At 44.1% G+C, this 19,062-nt stretch overlaps 2 protein-coding genes across 2 annotated transcripts in view; both read left to right on the top strand.

Moving 5' to 3' along the window:
- Positions 1-2,035: 2,035 nt before the first annotated feature.
- Positions 2,036-13,329, top strand: znf296 (zinc finger protein 296; the record flags this gene model as incomplete). The annotated part of the gene is made up of 3 exons (XM_080731819.1): positions 2,036-2,173; positions 6,807-7,130; positions 11,489-13,329. The coding sequence occupies exons 1-3, from the start codon at positions 2,122-2,124 to the stop codon at positions 13,327-13,329; spliced, it is 2,217 nt and encodes a 738-aa protein (XP_080587945.1). The 5' UTR covers positions 2,036-2,121.
- A 4,768-nt stretch (positions 13,330-18,097) lies between these two features.
- capn12 (calpain 12) overlaps positions 18,098-19,062 on the top strand; it is a gene marked incomplete at both ends in the record, with an annotated part of 29,247 nt that continues 28,282 nt past the window's right edge. Inside the window, one exon of the mRNA XM_080731820.1 lies at positions 18,098-18,148. Within this exon, the coding sequence (XP_080587946.1) occupies positions 18,098-18,148 (51 nt within the window). The remainder of the gene's footprint in view (positions 18,149-19,062) is intronic.

The following is a 19,062-nucleotide window of genomic DNA, read 5'->3' on the forward strand; positions in this document are numbered from 1 at the left end:
AATTTGAAGTCAATCGGTGTGATGATGAGACGTGAATAGCGGAACTCCATAGTTAAAGTCTAGAGTCACTGATGGTCTACAGGCAGGCATTTTATATAGCATACTCTATCTATAAAATAGTCTAGACTCTAGACAAGATAGCCGATCTCCTATTTTCTCTGTGTGCTCATTGAAGAGGAAGCTGTAAGCTAGATCCAGCAATCTGTCTTGAATCAAACTCTAGTTTAATAAAACAGCGCATTTAGAAAATGGATACCAAACTGATCTCTGTAAATGTAAGAGAAGATTGATTGACTCATTTGACTGTATAAAGCAGTGGTTAAAACCGGTTGTCTCCACATCAATCAGCGTGACTGATGTCCCTGCAGGCTCCGCTGCAGGCCGTGGGGTCCATATATAGGCCAGGCCTGTCAACTCTCCTGGATTTCCCAGGAGTCTCCTGGATTTTGAACCCCTCTCCTGGGAGTCTCCTGGATTGGCAAATCTCCTGGATTTCTCCTGGATTTTGTATCAAACTCCCAAAATTCACCAGAACACAGGAAATTACATCTACTATGTTAAAATTTTTCTGGGGGAGGACCCCCAGACCCCCCGCTTTAGGGGTGGGGGCAATGCATGCAAGAAAGATCATACAGATATTCACTTAAGTAATGACTTAAAGATGAGAAATCATTATTAAAGATGTCCTTTTGCTTCAGTCATCAAATCTGTACAACAACATTTGGCATTTTAAGGCTGAAATTGTACCCATGCTAGTAAAGTAAGCCTGATAAATGTATCAAACATGCACAAAATTCAACAGAACACAGGAAAAAATATCTATTAATACGTTTTGGGGAGAGGACCCCCCAGACCCCGGTTGGGGAGTTCCGCGCGCCCCCCAAAAATAAATCTCCTGGATTCTGACAGTCCAATGTTGACAACCCTGATATAGGCTACTTGAGCGCTTACTGGTGGTAGGCCTATGAAAAGTTATCAAATTGTTCTTTGCGTCTGATAAAACATTACTATTAAATAACATCAAATAACATTCATTTATCAAATAATTACATAAATAGCCTAATGTGCTTTACTTGGCAGAGGACACCCATCTGAAAATGTGTGTCAGGGAGTAGGGACCCAATACAAGATTTGTGCAATTCAAATTTTTCATAAACATTCAAAATTCCAAACTTACAAGATTTTTTTTTTATTATAAAAGCTAATTTCACGTGGACCAATGGTGTAATGTAACTATCAAGTAGGCTACTGTACTTAAGTAGTCCACCATTTTGAGGTAGGCGTAGGCCTACTTTTACTTTACTGGAGTATTTTCAATTTTCAATAGCCTACTTTTACTCCAACTACATCTTTGAGGAAAATATTGTAGCCTATACATTTACTCAACTACAATTATTTGAAAACTTTAGTAAGGCCTAGTTACTTTGCAAATATAGGCCTACATTATTAGCTATATTAGGCTATATTATAAAACAAACATTAACCACTTCAGCCCTATTTAATTTGAAAGTAGCCAATCTACAAGTCACAACAATTACAATGCGATGTGTTGTAGACCTATATCTGTTATTTTCAAATATTTTAGTAGGCTACTTTTACTGGTATGCTACTTTAAGATCATTGGGATCTGGGAGATTTTTTTTTGCACACAAATATTGTGGTATTGCTACTTTTAATTAAGTAAAACATTTTAGTACTTTTTCCACCACTGCTGCAGTGCTGGGGACCCCCGTCAAGGGGCCCTGGCTGCAGTGCACAGACTGCACACACACGCACACGCACAGACAGCGCCTCTGAGAGTGGGCGGGGACGAGGTTGGAGGCGTGACGCGGAGGGGTGGTGCCTACATATTGCGGCCCCGCCCCCTCTCCCTCGCTGCGGGGTACAGCATGAACTTGAACACTTTCTGACTGCCATCCTTCCTCCCTGCACGCTGCGAGTCCTGACAACGTCCCCGGTAGTGCGGTTGAGTAAATCAGTCACGTCCAATCGTTTGATTACGGACGATTGAGTAACTTTGCGGAATAATCCCAATTAGACAGGTGTCGATAAATCATCAGACCCAAGCAAGCGCTTTAGGATACCCAGGTCCATTACTGACCCCGGTGCAACAAGGCAGAAATGTCCAGACGCAAACTTGGGAGTCGACCACAGCACCTGAGTGTAATTCAAGGTAAGTCCGTGTGAACACATCCAAACAGGCTGTTTTCCCCCGTCTTAATTACATTCAATTAATATTATTATATATTGGACTATGTATTTTTGCACACGGTTTGGATGTAGGCCTATATTAGAAATACAGTTCTGTATAGGTTACAATAATGATTTAATTGAGATTTATTAAGAACGTATATTTATTTACTTGGGTTATTTTTGTTGTTGTTTGTTTTACTTGTTTAGTTTGCTTATTGTGTAATGGTCGGTGTTTATTGTCTTATCGTAAGGCCAGGACCCAAAAAAACAATATTGTTCAGGCTACACCTTGATCAAGTTACTTTGTTGGTCTACTTTGTCTTTATTGTCTGGGACAATTTCCTCATTGCTTCATTCTTAGAATATGAGACAGACCGTTTGCTTACACTTCAGACTGGGCAAGAGTGTCCATGCTGAGATGTTTGGACGCTAAACTGTATTATGAAAATAGCAAATACGGGCACGGCCCATATTTACCATAACTATTCTTTCCTTTTTATAATCACATGCTTTGATCTTAGATTTATGAGTTAAAACTCAATGGTGTCCAGAAAGGACGGGCAGTTTTGTTTTTGTTTACATAGAAATTCGCCTGTCTAAAAACCAAGAGACTTGGTTCTGCTTTTTGTACTGATCTCCAACGGAGACCAGTGGTGCGTGCCTATTTGACCACAGGCCCCGACTCTACGCGCTGTATGTGCAACCGCGCCTTGCATGTCTGCACAAACAGCAGCAGCCCTGAAACAGGAAAGGTGACATTTTTGACTAACCACCGGCAAGATCCACCTTTCAACTGTACTGTCTGTACCTGTCCTGTACCTTAGCCGGCCGAGCCTGGGCAGGTGTATTCAGGCCAGGTATCAAGGTGTGCCCCTTACTTACCGTTGGGCAATAGTGTTATGAGTCACCCCCACCCCCCTCCTCATCTCTCCAAACTGACAAAGATATCACTGACCTGAGGCCTGTACTATTTTTACAAAATGGACAACCTATCTTTCTAGGCTATAGTCCTTTGCTTTATCCTGAGATGGATTATTCTCATGTTTAAGGGCATAGATTGGGAGACATGACACATCGCACCCAGGAGAGTTTACTTTTGAATATTATCCTCATATTGTTCACATTTGACTGATGCTTTAACTATAACATGTATTAACTGTTGGTGTAGGGACCTATGGTAGGGACACACGTGTCATGAAAGTGAAAAGCAGTCTACATTATGTTGTGCTTGTCTTAGCATCATCTCAAAGTCAATATCATCGTGAAGTGTGAACCACTTCCTACTGACAAACGTTCTATGGAGCCAGGTAGTGTAAGCTGTGTCTAATTGTGTGTGAAACATGGATAAAGATTCAAGTTGAACGCTGTGGTTCTCACTGTGTCATTTTTAAATCAAGATGCTTAGTTTCCATTACATAACAAAAATGACAGTAGGCCTACTAGTAACGTACTAAATGACTAATAGGTAATGTTGAATACATCTGATCTGTTCTGGGTTAGCAACAGGAAGTGGGCAGTGTTGGCTAGCCAGATTGGCTTCATTGCTGTAGAGAGCGGAGGCGGCTTAGAGTGAAACTTGCTCTTTCATAAACCAGGACAGTTTCTTGTGCTACTGAATGGGTATCTAATCAATACTATTTTCCCCTTAAAAAAAAAAAAAAGAATAATAGTGGATTCATCCCTATTTTGGGCATTATAGGCCACAATGGTTATAATAATTCAATAGTGTTGCAGTTGCACAACACTATTGTGCTACAAAGTAAAATAATAAATATATGCTGAGCTCAAATAAAAGGTTGTTGGTTCATTGATGTATTGTATAGAACATTTAAGAAATGTAAAAGCTACGCTTCTCGATTATTCGATTCAATTCAATCTTTATTAGCGGACTCAGGTCCATAGAACAGAATACAAGACATAAAAACACTTATCCATGCATATAAGAAACACAACAGGCAAATAAAAAATCAATAAGAAGATGTAAAAAATAAATAGTACATATCCTAGCCCACAGGAAAAACACACAGGCATTTTAACCAGTGTACCCTTAGTCTGGATGTGTATCGTGAACTGCTCATAAGGGGGCTTGAAAGTGCCACAATGATGCCGTTAGTTGATACATCCAACCGTTTCATGAATTTGAACATTAAGTTTCTTAAAAGTGCTTTAAAAGTCCTCACTCCCGCAGTGACAAACATCTCACTAGCACTGCCCCCTCTGGGTTTTTTAAGGAGTATCCTCATAGCATCGTTATATGCAACTTGCAGCCTATGCATACTAGATTTCTTATAAGAAGACCAAAGGTGAGCAGTATAGAGTGGTGTACAGTATGTCTTAAACAATGACACTTTCACTTTAGTAGAACATTGACTGAACTTACGAGCAATAGTGTTTGCTTGAGCATACAGTTTTCTACACTGTCTGAATATATCATCATCATCAGTCATTTGATCAGTAATGAAGTGACCAAGGTATTTGATTTTATTCCAGACTTCTAGATTATTGTCTGATAATTTAAATACAGGAAAATTAAGACGCTTGTCCTCTTTAGTCCTACTTATTAAAACAGCACTTTTGCTGGCATTGTATTTTATGTCATGATCTACGCCATACAGAGAACATACGTCCAGGAGCTGCTGTAAACCAGCACTACTGGGACTCAGGACCACCAGGTCATCAGCATACATCAGGTGGTTTACAATTGTTTCCCCAACCATGCAACCAGTTTTACAACCTCTCAATTGAGCAGATAAGTCATCCATATATAAATTAAATAAAATGGGACTTAAAATTCCCCCCTGCCGGACCCCATTGCTAACCCCAAATGGGGCCGATATACTCCCACCCCATTTGACTCGCATGGTCTGGTGGGCGTACCAGTAGGCCAGGACCCGCACAATATATCCAGGCACACCTCTTTGCTTCATTTTTAAGAAGAGCTTCCTGTGATTAACCCGGTCAAAGGCCCGAGATGCGTCAATAAAACACATGAGGACCGATGAGTTACGTTCTTTGTATTTGCTCACAATATCTTTGAGAGCAAAGATACACAAGTCAGTACCATGCTTTGCTTTGAACCCAAACTGGTTATCAAATGAATTAATATGATCGACAACTCTATCCAGTAGGATTCTCTCCATTACCTTTGAGAGGATACTGGCTATGGCTATGGGCCTATAATTATCCAGGCTACTGACCTTACCCGCTTTGTCCTTAATGACCGGGACAAGCAACACAGAGAGCATTGAATCAGGTAAAATCCCATGAATCATAAAACCAGTAAAACTGATGGATAAAAGAGGGGCTAGCCTCAGACTGGCATTTTTCAGGTGTTCTGCAGAGATCAGGTCCATGCCACAAGCTTTATTGTCAGATAATTTGTGCATGGCTTCATACACTTCATGAGTTTTTATTCCTATAGTGTTGTTATTCATGTCTGAGTCATCTACAAACAACTCACTATGAATACAGTTGAACAGTGTACTATAATGTTGTCGCCACAAGGCTGCAATGTTATCCCCTCCAGAGATTCCTTCAACCGTTGAAGGTAATTAATAGAACAATAGAATAATCGCTAAGAAAATAATTTGTAGTTGCAGCTCTGCTACTAAACAATAACTATGTCTGTATATAAAAAAGAACACGCACATGCATACAAATCTTTGGGAACAGCTGCATTGGAAAACAATATATATATCTTTAATTGTTTTATTGAGCAGACAACATTTGATCCACCAAGCATCTTCCCCAGGTCTTCATTTATACACTGTTTGTACAACTGTTTTGCATGCCAGAAATAACTGATCTTCAGCAACAACAAAACACCATGCATCCAATTAGCAGTTGATTGACACATCGTTATGTATGTCACTTGACAAGCAATTACAATACAGAGTGTTAGGACTTCAGAAATATAAACAGAAAACCTACATAATAGAAAATCACACGATGGGTAACAATTTAGGTAAATATTATCACAGACACAAAATACACTTTACATTACATACAGTATAACATATCGTTGCTGTTGGGCGTAAACCTCCATACTTAGTTTTTTTTGCAAATTAATGCCATACTTTATCATACAAGAGTGTTGCAATGACTATTTTCACTGTTTTATTTTGAAAAATTGAAATAATTAAAAAAGGAATGGTTTTGGACATACAAGGTTTCCACCCGACAGTAGCGATATGCTACCGAACAATATCTTGGTGTCCTTTGTATTTTCTATAGAATTGTGATTACAATGGTGGCTGAGAGCCTAAAGTTGATATGGCCAGGAAAATGTTCACTTCTCACTAATATTTGATCACCCCTCTCTACAGGCAGAAACCTCATATCTCCATATTTGAATTCATAGTTTTTTCCGCAAATGCATGCATGCTACACTTCATCATACCACAAAAGTATAGTGAAAATCTATAAGCTCGCAACGCCTTGCAATGGAAGCCGTTGTGAGCTTGTAGATAATATATAAAAATATATATATATTTATATAATGATAAAAAAGTATTACTTTTGGACTTGTAAGCCTGACACTAGTGACGGTATTATCACTAACATCACTATTAGTGTATGCTCACCCTGGTCTTTCCCTCTTTTCATTTTCCCAGATGACCCTGCAGAGGAGCCAGAGGAGAAGCCTGCCCCAGTGGTCAGAGTGCGCAGTGAGGGTCGTGACCTCCTGACCTGTGGACAGTGCAGCCAGGCCTTCCCTCTTGCCCACATCCTGGCGTTCATCCAGCACAAACAGGGAGGTTGCCACGCTCGTAACCAAGCCCCCGACGCCAGCACCCCTCCCTCACCTGCCGGTCGGACACAGCAGCACCTCAGCCACGCTCAGCTAGGGGCGGGCTTTGTTCAGTTGAAGAAAAGCTCCGTCAGGGACGGGTCCTGGGAGGCGGAGACAAAGGTGAAGGTGGAGCCTGATAAAACAGGTGGGTGATTGAACGAGGCAGGTTGCTAATTAGTGGTGACTCTGTTTTTTTGTTTTGTTTTTATTTTTTTTAAACCCTCCCACCCCCCCGCCCCCCCCTAGACCCCGTCCCTACTAACAACTGCTCCCTTCCCTCCCTCCCAGTCCAACTCATTAGTTAGGCGTTGCCATTAGCAGGCATGCGTGAGTTAGCGTCGCACAAGCTAATTGTGTGGAAACTAAGTGTTCTGTGGGCCCTTAAGGGTCCCTGAGGGTTCCATGCTGAGCACCTGAGCTCCGTAGCTCCTTTCCATCTCCCTGACTGTGTGTCTCTTAGGTAGAGTGGCCAGGTAAACACACAGCCCCCCCCCTCTCTCTCTCATCACATTGCAAGTGCACCCTGGACTGCAGGATGTCACAATATGGGAGAGTGTTTTTTGCAGGTCTTTCAGTCCGAGTGTATCAAAAAAGCAACTGGGTTAAGCACTGTTGGTCCGTCCAGTTTAACATTCACAAGGTTAGTATTCACCAGCGTCGGCAGGTTAGCATTTCACCAGGTTAGCATTCATCAGCGTCGGCAGGTTAGCATTTCACCAGGTTAGCATTCATCAGCGTCGGCAGGTTAGCATTTCACCAGGTTAGCATTCACCAGCGTTAGTTTTACTGAGGTTAGGCTTAGGTTTAAGGTTAGGTTTAGGTGACCTCACCTCCGAGCAGCCAATCACAAGCTTCCGCTGCCTTAACCCAGTTGCTTTTTTGATACACTCGGACTGAAAGGCCTGCAAAAAACACTCTCCCGTCACAATATGGCCTCATATGTGTTTTAAAGTAAGGCCACTCTTGGCTCCATTCAAGCCACGGGTTAAATGTTGGAAGTAGTCTGAACCTACAGTATGTGAGGTCTACCAATGTGAGGGTTTCACTCCTCAAGTGACACACAAATAGAGGACATTGCATCATGCACAGCTCTATCCCCTCTGCTGTATCTTCCACTGCTCTGCCCTGGGCCATGCCAAATGAACCCCTGGGATTCCGTTTGAAGGAGGCAGAGAGAGTTATCAACATCATCATCATTTGTTCATTATTCTTCTGATACCACTTTCATCTTACTCTTGACATTTTCATCCTTGAGCTTGAATACGTCGTGAACTCTGTCTCCTCTCTCATTTTCTCAACGCGTGTCAGAAGTTGATTCTTCTCTGTACCGCTGTTGACTAGATGTTCACAATGATGCCTCCCTGGAAGGCCGTCTTTGTTTTTGTCTTTGTCTCATGTCTTGTAGGTGTCGCTCGGGTTTCTTAACCACTTTAACCCTGTCATCCCAGTTATATTCAAAATAAATGTAATATTAATTAAAATAACAAACAAATTTCTAATAGGAAAATGGAAGATCTACAAGATCACAGCATGTCACATCGTTTGTAGGGCAGTTATTTAAAATAACTGACCTACAAGCTCCTTTATCATACAACAAAAAACTTTTCGCTATTTGTCGTATGATGAAGGATCTGAAGAATGATGGAAGAGAAGCAATTAACAGATGAGAATGTGGGCACTGTGGATAGTTGTCAATAAATATCACATGTCATGGCTGAGGTTAAGCCAATCAAAAGTGTAACAGTTGAAGAAGTTATAAAAACATTCCTTTGGGGAACAAAATCGATGTCCAATTGTGAATACCTCTTATAAGTGTATATCAATGTGGTATTGTGTCTTGACTTAAATGGTCATGGATATTTGAAGGTCATGCTCTAAGTTGAGGTTGGAAAAGTAGATGGAAGAAGAACTTACTGTTGTCAGTTGAACAAGGTCTTGTAGAATGCTTGTAAGGTGTGTCTTTGCACACACTTCACACGTTTTGAAACCTTCTCCTTGTGGCTCGTGCTCTCTCTCATGTAGTACTTCCTTCCTTTGTGCAACGTTCAGGGGACTGTGCTGCCTGCATCGTTTCCTTCTGTCCACAACCTTTCATTTTTTTCTGGTTCACTATCTGTTCATCTCTCTTCTCTTTCACTCCTTCCTCTCTGCCTTTCTCTGCACATATGAGTTTGGTTATTGCTGCCCACAGGCTTACGTGGTAGCAGACCTACCATGCACTACCCAAGATACACTCGTTTTTGAATGATGCAAAACAATTTAATTTGGGATTCAACTTTTATAAACAAATCTGAGTTGAATTTGTTTTAATTATTCCTGGGGATTGTATAAATCTGATATTTATATCTGACTGTCACTATATTTGATCTATTCCTAATATATTGTGTGAATGTTTTGGGAGGCATGTGGAAATATATCATTGCTCACAGTAGAATAACATGTATTAGTTATCGTGAAGAAGCAGACCTTTTGTAGAAATACTGATTGTATTATTAAGAGGACATTACGGGGCTTATTATAGCCTTTCTATTTGGTACATCATACTGAATGTGTCCAGAAGTGCAGCTGGAGACTCAAACTCTGTTCTGTGATGTTCATCTATCTTACTGTGGGTGTGGGAGGGAGATTGAGCATCTCAGATGAAGGAAAGCTTCTGAAATGTGTGTGTGTGTGTGTGTGTGTGTGTGTGTGTGTGTGTGTGTGTGTGTGTGTGTGTGTGTGTGTGTGTGTGTGTGTGTGTGTGTGTGTGTGTGTGTGTGTGTGTGTGTGTGTGTGTGTGTGTGTGTGTGTGTGTGTGTGTGTGTGTGTGTGTGTGTGTGTGTGTGTGTGTGTGTGAGAGAGAGATGGGGGTAGTGCATGATGGATTATGGAGGAGCCATGTGCATCTGTCTCATTCCTTTTTATTTATTCTCCTTGTTTGTTTTTTTCTCATCTCCAACATCATTCTTCCCCCCATCTTCAACGCACTCTTTCGCTGTGCCCTCTTTCAATTTCTGCATGCCCCCCCCCCCCCCCCCCTCCTTCTTTTCTCCTCCCTCTGTCTCCCTAGGGACAAGAGATTCTGCCTGCTGCTCGTTAGTGCTCCCAGCCAATCTGCATTTTTAATTAGTAGTTATTGCTTCTGCTTAATATTCAAGTGCTACCCTGGGCCAAATGGGAATCCTTACAAAAAAAAAAAAAAGAGCGAGAGGGGGGAGAGAGACCGAGGGAGAGAGAGAGAGAGAGAGGGAAGGGAGGAACGAAAGAGAAAGCGACTGGGTATTGTGTTTCACTCCAGGACCCCAAGACAAAAGCCCCCCCCTTAGGGAAAGATTTGGAGGGTTTGGGGGCGGAGGGGTGGAGGGTTGGGGAGAACTGGGGTTGGAGGATGGGTCTGAAGTACAATCCAAAGGGGTGACATATTTTCGTGGTGTCTATCAGCCAGCCCCCTGTACTACATTATTATCTTTTTATCTAATTTTCCTTTTTCTTTTTTTTTTCTTCTTTTTTTTTTTTTTTTACCTCCGGAGTCCTGATCTACCTCTTGTTTCTTTGCTCTCACACACCACCCTATTTATTCTTTCCTCCTCTTTTTTTAAGAGCATAAACTTTCCTTCTGTTTTCTCCTCAGGCTAGGTTAAAGGACACAAACACTACAACTCCTCTCCAGACAGAGATAGATAGGGAGGGAAAGAGAAAGAAACCGTTGCTCTCCTTTTCATCTTCTCTCTCCAAACCCCCCCTCCAGTAAAATGCAGAAGGATTTGACTTGAGGAAACATGAAAGAGGCTTATAACAGAGTCGGCTTTGAACCTCTCCTATAAAAAAAGAGAGAAAGGGGGGAAAAACTGTTTCCCTCACAATTTTAGGGATCTTCTCTCCAATTTTGATTTATGCAGAAGGCCTCATTTGTCAAGCAGGCTGAGTCAGTGGCTGATTTGCATAAAGCCTTCGTTTTCTCCGTTCTGCTAATTAGCAATTTGCAGCTTAATTGGAGAGTGGCTCTTGGTGAGGAGACAAAGCTATCCATGTATCCATACAGAAATATGTCCATATGTATTTGACAACCCAGCTCCCCTTGCTTGCTAGTCTTTGGCTTCCAGGAGCTTCTGTCTCTTTTCTGCATTTTGATCTCTGGCTGGGTCCTTTACCCTTAACTTGTTCCTTTACCCTCCTTCACTTTCTTCCACCACCTCTCAAATAGTTGAATCCCAAGTGTTAATTTAACTGTGAAAGTGTATACTTTCAGAGTCAAACACTCTGCATTTTATTGGATGCACGCTTTCCTCTGAATTTCATTTTGTTTCAGTTCAATTCATTTTTAAAACACTCTAATCTTGTGTTCAATTCTACCACCATGTCTTTGGAATAGTCGTTTTTTAACATTCACTTAATATTTCAAATGCTGACAGGGATATACTGTTAAAAACACATTAAAGGACAAGATCTTATGTTCTAAACATTACTTTTGCTAACTACTTTAGTGACTGATCAACCAAATTGTCTCTCATTCATGTGTTGCAGCCTCCGGTGAGCCCTCCTATTTCACCTGCCAACAGTGTGAGGGTGTGTTCCCGTCTGCCTGGACGCTCCTGCAGCATGCCCAGCACACTCACTCCTTCAGCATCTACCAGGAGGATGAGCAGGACGGCGAGGAAAAGAGACCAGGGGGAATCCTTAAACGCCACAAACCCGCCGCCACTTTGGACCCACGCCACCTCAGCCAAGCCCTGGCCTCTGCCTTCCAGCCATCCGCCCTGCGTCTCCATCGCCCCCGTCAGACTCAAACCTCCACCCCTTCCTCACATGCCAGCATGCAGCCTCTCAACTTCTCGGTGCGGCTTAGGGAGCTGGCAGAGGTTGGCGGCACCACCACCACTACGGGTGGCTTGGTGCTATCTCCATCCTCCTCTCCGCCAGCGGCGTCTCCCTTCCCGCAGACGGGGGGCCTTCGGATAGACTTCCCCTGTGAGCTGTGCGGCCAGGGCTTCCAGTCCCTGCGCAGCCTTTCCGCCCACCGCAGGACCCACGCCTGCGAGAGGCCCTACCACTGCGGAGTGTGCAACGAAGCCTTCGCCCAGAGCGGCCAGCTGGCCCGCCACATGAGGAGCCACCGACGGGAGGCTGGGGTCGTGGGCGGGGGCGGATATGAGCCGCTGGATTTGGGCATGGGAGCAATGGAGGAGGACGCGGCGAGACAGGAGACGAAGGGGGGGTTCCTTGTGCAGGCAGCTGGGACCATGGGAGAGGGGGATATCAGTGGTGGAGTAGCGGTGAGGACCCACTGTCCCTCTGAGCTGGACCTGCGCCTGCCCAAACGGCTCTCCTCAGGCTCGGGTCTGATTCTCTTGAGTGGCTCCCAGCTCAGACCTCCGGATAGGAACCTGCTCATGCTGTTGCAGCGGCAGAGGGAAGGAGGGGAGGTCGGAGAGGAGGAGATGGAGGGACCGGGCGAGCCGCAGCACACCTCTCCCTGTGCCAGCCCCTCTGAGGGGTCCTTGGAGAGTGGGGAGACAGGGGGCAGTGGGGAGAGTGGCATTGCCAGTGGGAACTGTACCCCTAAGCGACCTGAGCCGACTGACTTGAGAGTGAGGGGAGTTGGAGAGTGGGAGAGTGAGAGGGCAGAGGTCATAGAGAGAGAGAAAGGGTGGAGCTCAAGTACTGCCAGTGAGGTTGTGCAGGAGTGGCAGTGGGAGAATGAGCGTAGGAGCAGCGGGGGAGGGGGAAGCAGCGGAGGAAATGGCAACATCAATAATAATAATAATAATAACAATAATAATAATGACGACAACAACAACAACGGTGGCATTCCAGGAAGGAAGAAGAAAAATGAAGCCTGCGAGTACTGCGGGAAGCAGTTCCGCAACAGCAGCAACCTAACGGTGCACAGGCGCAGCCACACAGGCGAGCGTCCGTACCGCTGCGGCCTCTGCAGCTATGCCTGCGCGCAGAGCTCCAAGCTAACGCGCCACATGAAGACGCATGGCGCCCGCGGGGCCAGGGCCCCCTTTCTGTGCCAGCTGTGCAGCGTGCCGTTCACCGTCTATGCCACCCTGGAGAAACACCTGAAGAAGGTTCACGGTTTGAGCCACGCCAGTGTGGGAACATACGCACATGCTAACTCCATCGACACCGACATGAAGGTGGAGGAGGAGGAGCAAGTGGTGGTGAAAACAGAGGAGGAGGAGACCGGTTTGGATCGGGCAGAGATGGAAAGCAAGATGGAAAGTGACGTAATCCAGAGAATGGAGGCGGAGGAGGGGCAGAACGGACAGCAATACGAGGAGAGCTGTGGAAGTCCAGCAATGGTGGAGACAGGTGATGGCGCTACAGACATCAGTGTGGCAATAGCTACGGCTCCCTAAGACCCTTGCTCATTCCTGTGCACACTGAAATTGACATTCAATTGTTCAGGACCACTGCCACCAATTTGACTGATTCGTGCAAATGGAATATTTCTGCTCCACAACCCAACAGGCAATCGATAGAAAATGTTACTGCAATCTTGCTTAAAGAAGAAACTGCAGAACTATAAAAAGTAGAAGGCAGCCTGTCATCACTGTTCCTTCTGCTTGCTTTGAGGTACATGTGCAGTAGAACCCATTAATTCTGTTCACAAAAGTATGCAAAGCCGCTGGTAGAAACTAAGTGCCTACTGTAGACCACAGAGCAAAACTAGAGCATGTCATTTGGTAGGGGGATTAACAGAACTGTTGAACAGGAAGTAAGCCACCACAGTCCACGCAAACAGGAAAGCACTGTTCTGACTACGAAACACAAATAAATGAACCAGTTACCACTTTGGTGACAAGCCAGCCAACAGGTGATGTGATCACAGGTTTTGTTCCGTTTAAAATAACAGAAGCTCAAGAGAAGATCGATATGTGATCGTTTTCTTTCTTTTTTCATCGCGATACTGAAAGCAGTTGCACCAGCAGAGAAAAATCATGTCCTGCCACCTACTTGTTCCACAAAGCCAGGGGACCATCCCTGTCTGGAAGACCATTTAAAGACTAAAGAGGTTTGAACAAGAGACTGGGATGAAATGAATCCAAACACTGTCTGCCTGCAGCTTCTCAGACGCCGCTTTTTAAAGGCACACGGCTGTCACAACACTTGTCACTTAATGTAATGTTTACAGGGCTCATGAGGCCTCGCGAGTCTGCGCTCCTATCTGTGTGACAGTACGTAAGGATGTTTCTGTTTTGGTATATTTTTATAAATGTGAATGAGACTTTAAAGTCTCAACTACTGGTTCATATCTAGCTTCTATGCATAAAGAATGCAACTTGACATACATGTGAAACGGGTGTGTTTTAGTTTTCTCTGCTTGTACTTATCGAATTATTGTGGTGGTGTTTTTTCTTTTCTTCACATTGTTTACATTTGTAAAGTGTTGAACTGCTTGAAGCTTATGCATGTGTTGCTGCCATTTTGAAACGTTCAGTACTGTTCTTTTCTCTTTTTTTTTGCTTGTGTTTGAATCAGTCCTTATTTATGCTCACTGCATGTTTAACTGAAAAGTCTATTCACTGCTGAACTACAGGGTTGTGAGATTCAGTAATGGCTAGTGATTGGTGGGAGAGTTTTATGGGTACCACCAAATGAGCACTTGTGTGAATGAGGGTGTCGACGTCTGTGCTTTTCTATGCGTGTATATACAGGGAAATTCTCTGGTAACACTTTACTGGAACCCTTTGTCCGACCATTTAAAAAAAGTGATATAAACATAATCATTACGGCTAATGTGCACAGAGGGGCAACGTGTGTCAATATTAGCCTACTCAATGAGTGCAAACTAACTAGAGGCACAGGCCAATTGTATCTCCAAGAACTCTTGTTAATGTTGCAGAGAATCTGCCTAGTGACCAAAAGTCAAGGCGGAAGTCCCCTTTAGGCTAGTGGATAATATATTGGCTCTAAATGCGGGAGACCCAGGTTTGAATCCTGGGCGCTACATTGACGTTGCAATAACAGGACATGGTTGTGAGGTGTAGTGTTACCAGATCTTTTGTGTCTACTGTGATGACTTTATAGTACCATTTATGGATTTCTATTTCCACTCATGTCAGGGAACCCCTATTTTTGACACTTTGTGAAAAAACAAAAACAACTATAATATTATTAAGCGCTTTGTATAAAAATGATGGGGATAAATGTTGGAACCCAATGATGGATGTGGGATGTGTTAAGCCTAATTTTAATAGATTTTCAGGCCAATAACACACATTCTTAGTTTGAAAAACAGTTATTTTCATATAGTATAAGTTTAGCCAAACTGTTCAGTGACCAATGTTTTGTACATAGATTGACAGTCATTCTTGCTGTTGCCATTATAATTATTATGAACAGCCTGTCACTCCTTTCTGCCTTCAACATGTTTTTCCAGCATTCCTGGTTTTGTTTCTTCTCTTCGCCAAACACTTAACTATTGAGAGGCTCAGCTCCACTGTCTTTGTAAACTTGACACCATTTTGTAATTGACCTCGTCACGAGGAGGCTCAATAAAGAAGTGAGGCAAGACATGATTGTATTTTGTTTGTGTACGTTGTATCTTTTGTATACGGCACATTTTCTTTTGCAGAGCTCCATGTTAGGTCCCACAGCGCAACATTTAAAAAGTTATACTAGTAGTCACAGCATCGAAGGTTGTCTAGCAGGGTGGCTTATTTCTCTGAGGACTGTCTGCCATCAGCACTGACTTATTAATGTTTTATGTGACTGCTGGATTGGAGACCCTCAGTCCCTGTTTACATCCTTGTGATGTTACTGCCTTTGTCTACAAGAACTGTGTGTGTGTGTGTGTGTGTGTGTGTGTGTGTGTGTGTGTGTGTGTGTGTGTGTGTGTGTGTGTGTGTGTGTGTGTGTGTGTGTGTGTGTGTGTGTGTGTGTGTGTGTGTGTGTGTGTGTGTGTGTGTGTGTGTGTGTGTGTGTGTGTGTGTGTGTGTGTGTGTGTGTGTGTGTGTGTGTGTGTGTGTGTGTGTGTGTGTGTGTGTGAATGAGGGGTGTGTGTCCTCACAGATGTGTTAGATTGTGTGTGCCAATGTATTCAGTCAGTGTGTGATGTATGTGTTTGACAATGTTATTATGCAGATATCAAGAGGTACATGGGCTTGCAGAGATGTTATGGGACATGGGTGACTAGGATTTCTCAGGGTATAGTGTGTGTATGGAGGGGAGGGGAATGGGGGGTGTTAGTAGGATGCATGGTTGTTGTTTGTGGGCATGTTCCCGTGGCAGAGTGGGGTGGTGGTAGGGGGTGTCAAGGGGTTGCGGTAATTGCTGACTCCATTTTAAGGGCACAAAAAACTCTTATGCCAGCATCTCTGGCCTTAACCCCACCCCCTCTAATGGAAACCAAGCTCTATGATCCTTCTAGCTCATTAACAGCGAGTATTTTAATGAGCTTTCAACAGGGTGGGGGCAGGGCTGATGAGGAGTGGGGGGGGGGGCATGGCACGGCACCAGATGTACACACGCCCACTACGACCAATTACCATTGTGCTACGGAGAATAAGGAGGAAGCGAGGAGAGAAGCCATTCACTGGCTCCTTGGGCCCAGATGACTTAGTCGATGCCCTTCTTTCCACAAAGAGCAAGAGAGAATGAAAGGGGGAGAGGTGGAGAGATGGGTACTGTACAGGTGAGAGAGCGAGTGTGTGACAGGTAACCTCCTCTGCTGGTCCCACTGGATTCCCGGTCAAGTATCTGTGCTTACCTGTCTGCCGGGGCTCTGGGGCCACTCCAGCCAACGCCATTTGGTGCTCGGATACCCAATTACGTGAGGTAAGGTGATACACCTGGTACAGCAGTAGCCCCCGCAGCAAGTGGATGTATGCGCTGCCAAAATGCCCTTTGTCTCCTTATACCTGCTGGGGCCAGTCCACAACCCCCTCTGAACTGGGGCACAATGGTCAGCATGATGCACACCCAAATCAGTCTATCACATAAAACCTTTTTGTCAGAGTTCAAGGCATCTGTCCAGAAGCATAAGACAGAGCAGATTGAGGTTTTAATCATCAGCTGACCGAGAGAGTGTGTGTTCTGACCAGACCCTGCCTCTGGGCCAGTGCTGGGCTTTTAGATCTGAAGTGTGTCTTTATTCCACAGAGAAGGTCTTTGTTGGTCCAGGCTTGGGAGAGTCAGCTGGAAGACGCAAACACAGATCTTGTCACAGTGATATTAAAATGAAAGTAACATGAAATAAATTGTTGTGTAAAGATCATGCCTTGTGTTATTACAATATGAGAGACATTGAACAATTCAATCCCCTGGTGAATTGTTGACTGACTGAACTGGCTATGCTACACCTTTTTCTTCTTTTTTGTTGGCAGTTGAATTGGCATTCAGGATTTAGCAGTAGGCCTATAGGAGCCACCATAGAATTAAAAAAGCAGTGGCTTTAACTTTATTAACAGCAATCTTTGGGCATGAGTTGGTCATCCAGTCAAACTAAGAAGAAGAGAAAAAAAAAGACTGTGGTTAAGAGAATTGCTCACAACAAAGGGAATGCAGCTCTACCAGCTGAGTGTAATGTTTAGTGTACTATCCTTTAGGCTAAGCCTGAGGTCATAAGAGACTATTACTTTTTATATGAGAGATTGTTTCATGGTGTAAAAGCCAATTAACTCTGTTTTAATTACATTTCTCATCATATGTTGTATGAAGCTTGGCCTCCTATTGTCCCCCCTTTCCTCTCCCCATCCTTGGGGGGGGGGGGGGGGGGGGGGAGAGACACCCCCCGGCTCAGACGAGACCATGGGCAGAAGGATGAAAGGGAAGACGGATCACGAGAAGGAGAAAGATGTATCTGGGACCAGACAAACCGCAGTGCTGCCTCTCTGCTCTTTATCCTCACATGTTCCCACAATCACCACCCTCCCCTCACCACTCCCTCCTCCCCGCAAAGGCCACAGAGTGAAACCTGAACCCTGGAATTATACCCCTTCACCTCTCCTCCCATCCCGCTAACCTTCCTCACAGTGAGAGTGTGAGAGGATAGGGTGAGAGGCGACACGGTCCCAGGCAGCCATCCGGCAATCCACGGATTCTCTCTCTTCTCTGCTATTCAACACCTTCACATAATGAGCACTGGGAAAGACAAGGAGAGTCCATTCTTATGGGGGTTATATAATGTCACTGAATCAGGACGAGCTCCAGAGGAGGAGTATCAGGCTGTTTGTGGTTTGTGGAAGGAACAGAAGAGAGGGTTATGACAGCAATGGCGGTGCTAATGAGTACAAGCCAAGGTTGGTTATGTGATTAAAAAGAGGGGCATGCTGTAAGTATATAGATATCAGCTATTCTTTCAGCCTGAGGCAGGGACTGACACCAAACAAACAACCTTGTCCCAGCTACAAAGAACTAGCCTGACTGAGAAAATGGATGAATGAATTATTTGTCCCACAGAATCTAAACTTGGAAATGCAGCCAGAGGATTTGCATTATGGACCTGTAAGCATTCTGGGTCAACCTTTATTATCCCTGAGGGGGATTTGATTGGCAGCAAAATGTCCATACCTTGACGAAGACATTGTGGTGGACTGTCAGGTACAGCACGCACAAGCAAACAACAACAATACGATCAAACAATGAGTGCAATACGATATCAGCACAATGTCCAATTTAATAAACCCAGTGGATGTAACTGTCTCTGCCCAAACTATGGATGGATGAGGCTTGACACTAAAAGACCTAGGGTGGATTTGCATATGCTTTACTGGGCTATAACCCAAGACCACCAGGAGGCCTCCAAAATATCTGGGCAATATCTTTCAATTAAAGGTTCACCCTGATGTACAGTTCACCCAGCCTGCGGTGTGTGTGTGTGTGTGTGTGTGTGTGTGTGTGTGTGTGTGTGTGTGTGTGTGTGTGTGTGTGTGTGTGTGTGTGTGTGTGTGTGTGTGTGTGTGTGTGTGTGTGTGTGTGTGTGTGTGTGTGTGTGTGTGTGTGTGTGTGTGTGTGCCTGGCTGCCCGCGCAATATTTGATTCGGGTCCTCCTAAAATCACGCTATGCAACCCATGTCTATAATGTATTATAAACAAACTTATAAGGCATTATAAACTGCTTATAACACACACCGTTAAGAATGATCATA

Source organism: Nannobrachium achirus (genome assembly GCF_963921795.1).
Source record: "Nannobrachium achirus genome assembly, chromosome: 8".
NCBI lineage: Eukaryota > Metazoa > Chordata > Actinopteri > Myctophiformes > Myctophidae > Nannobrachium > Nannobrachium achirus.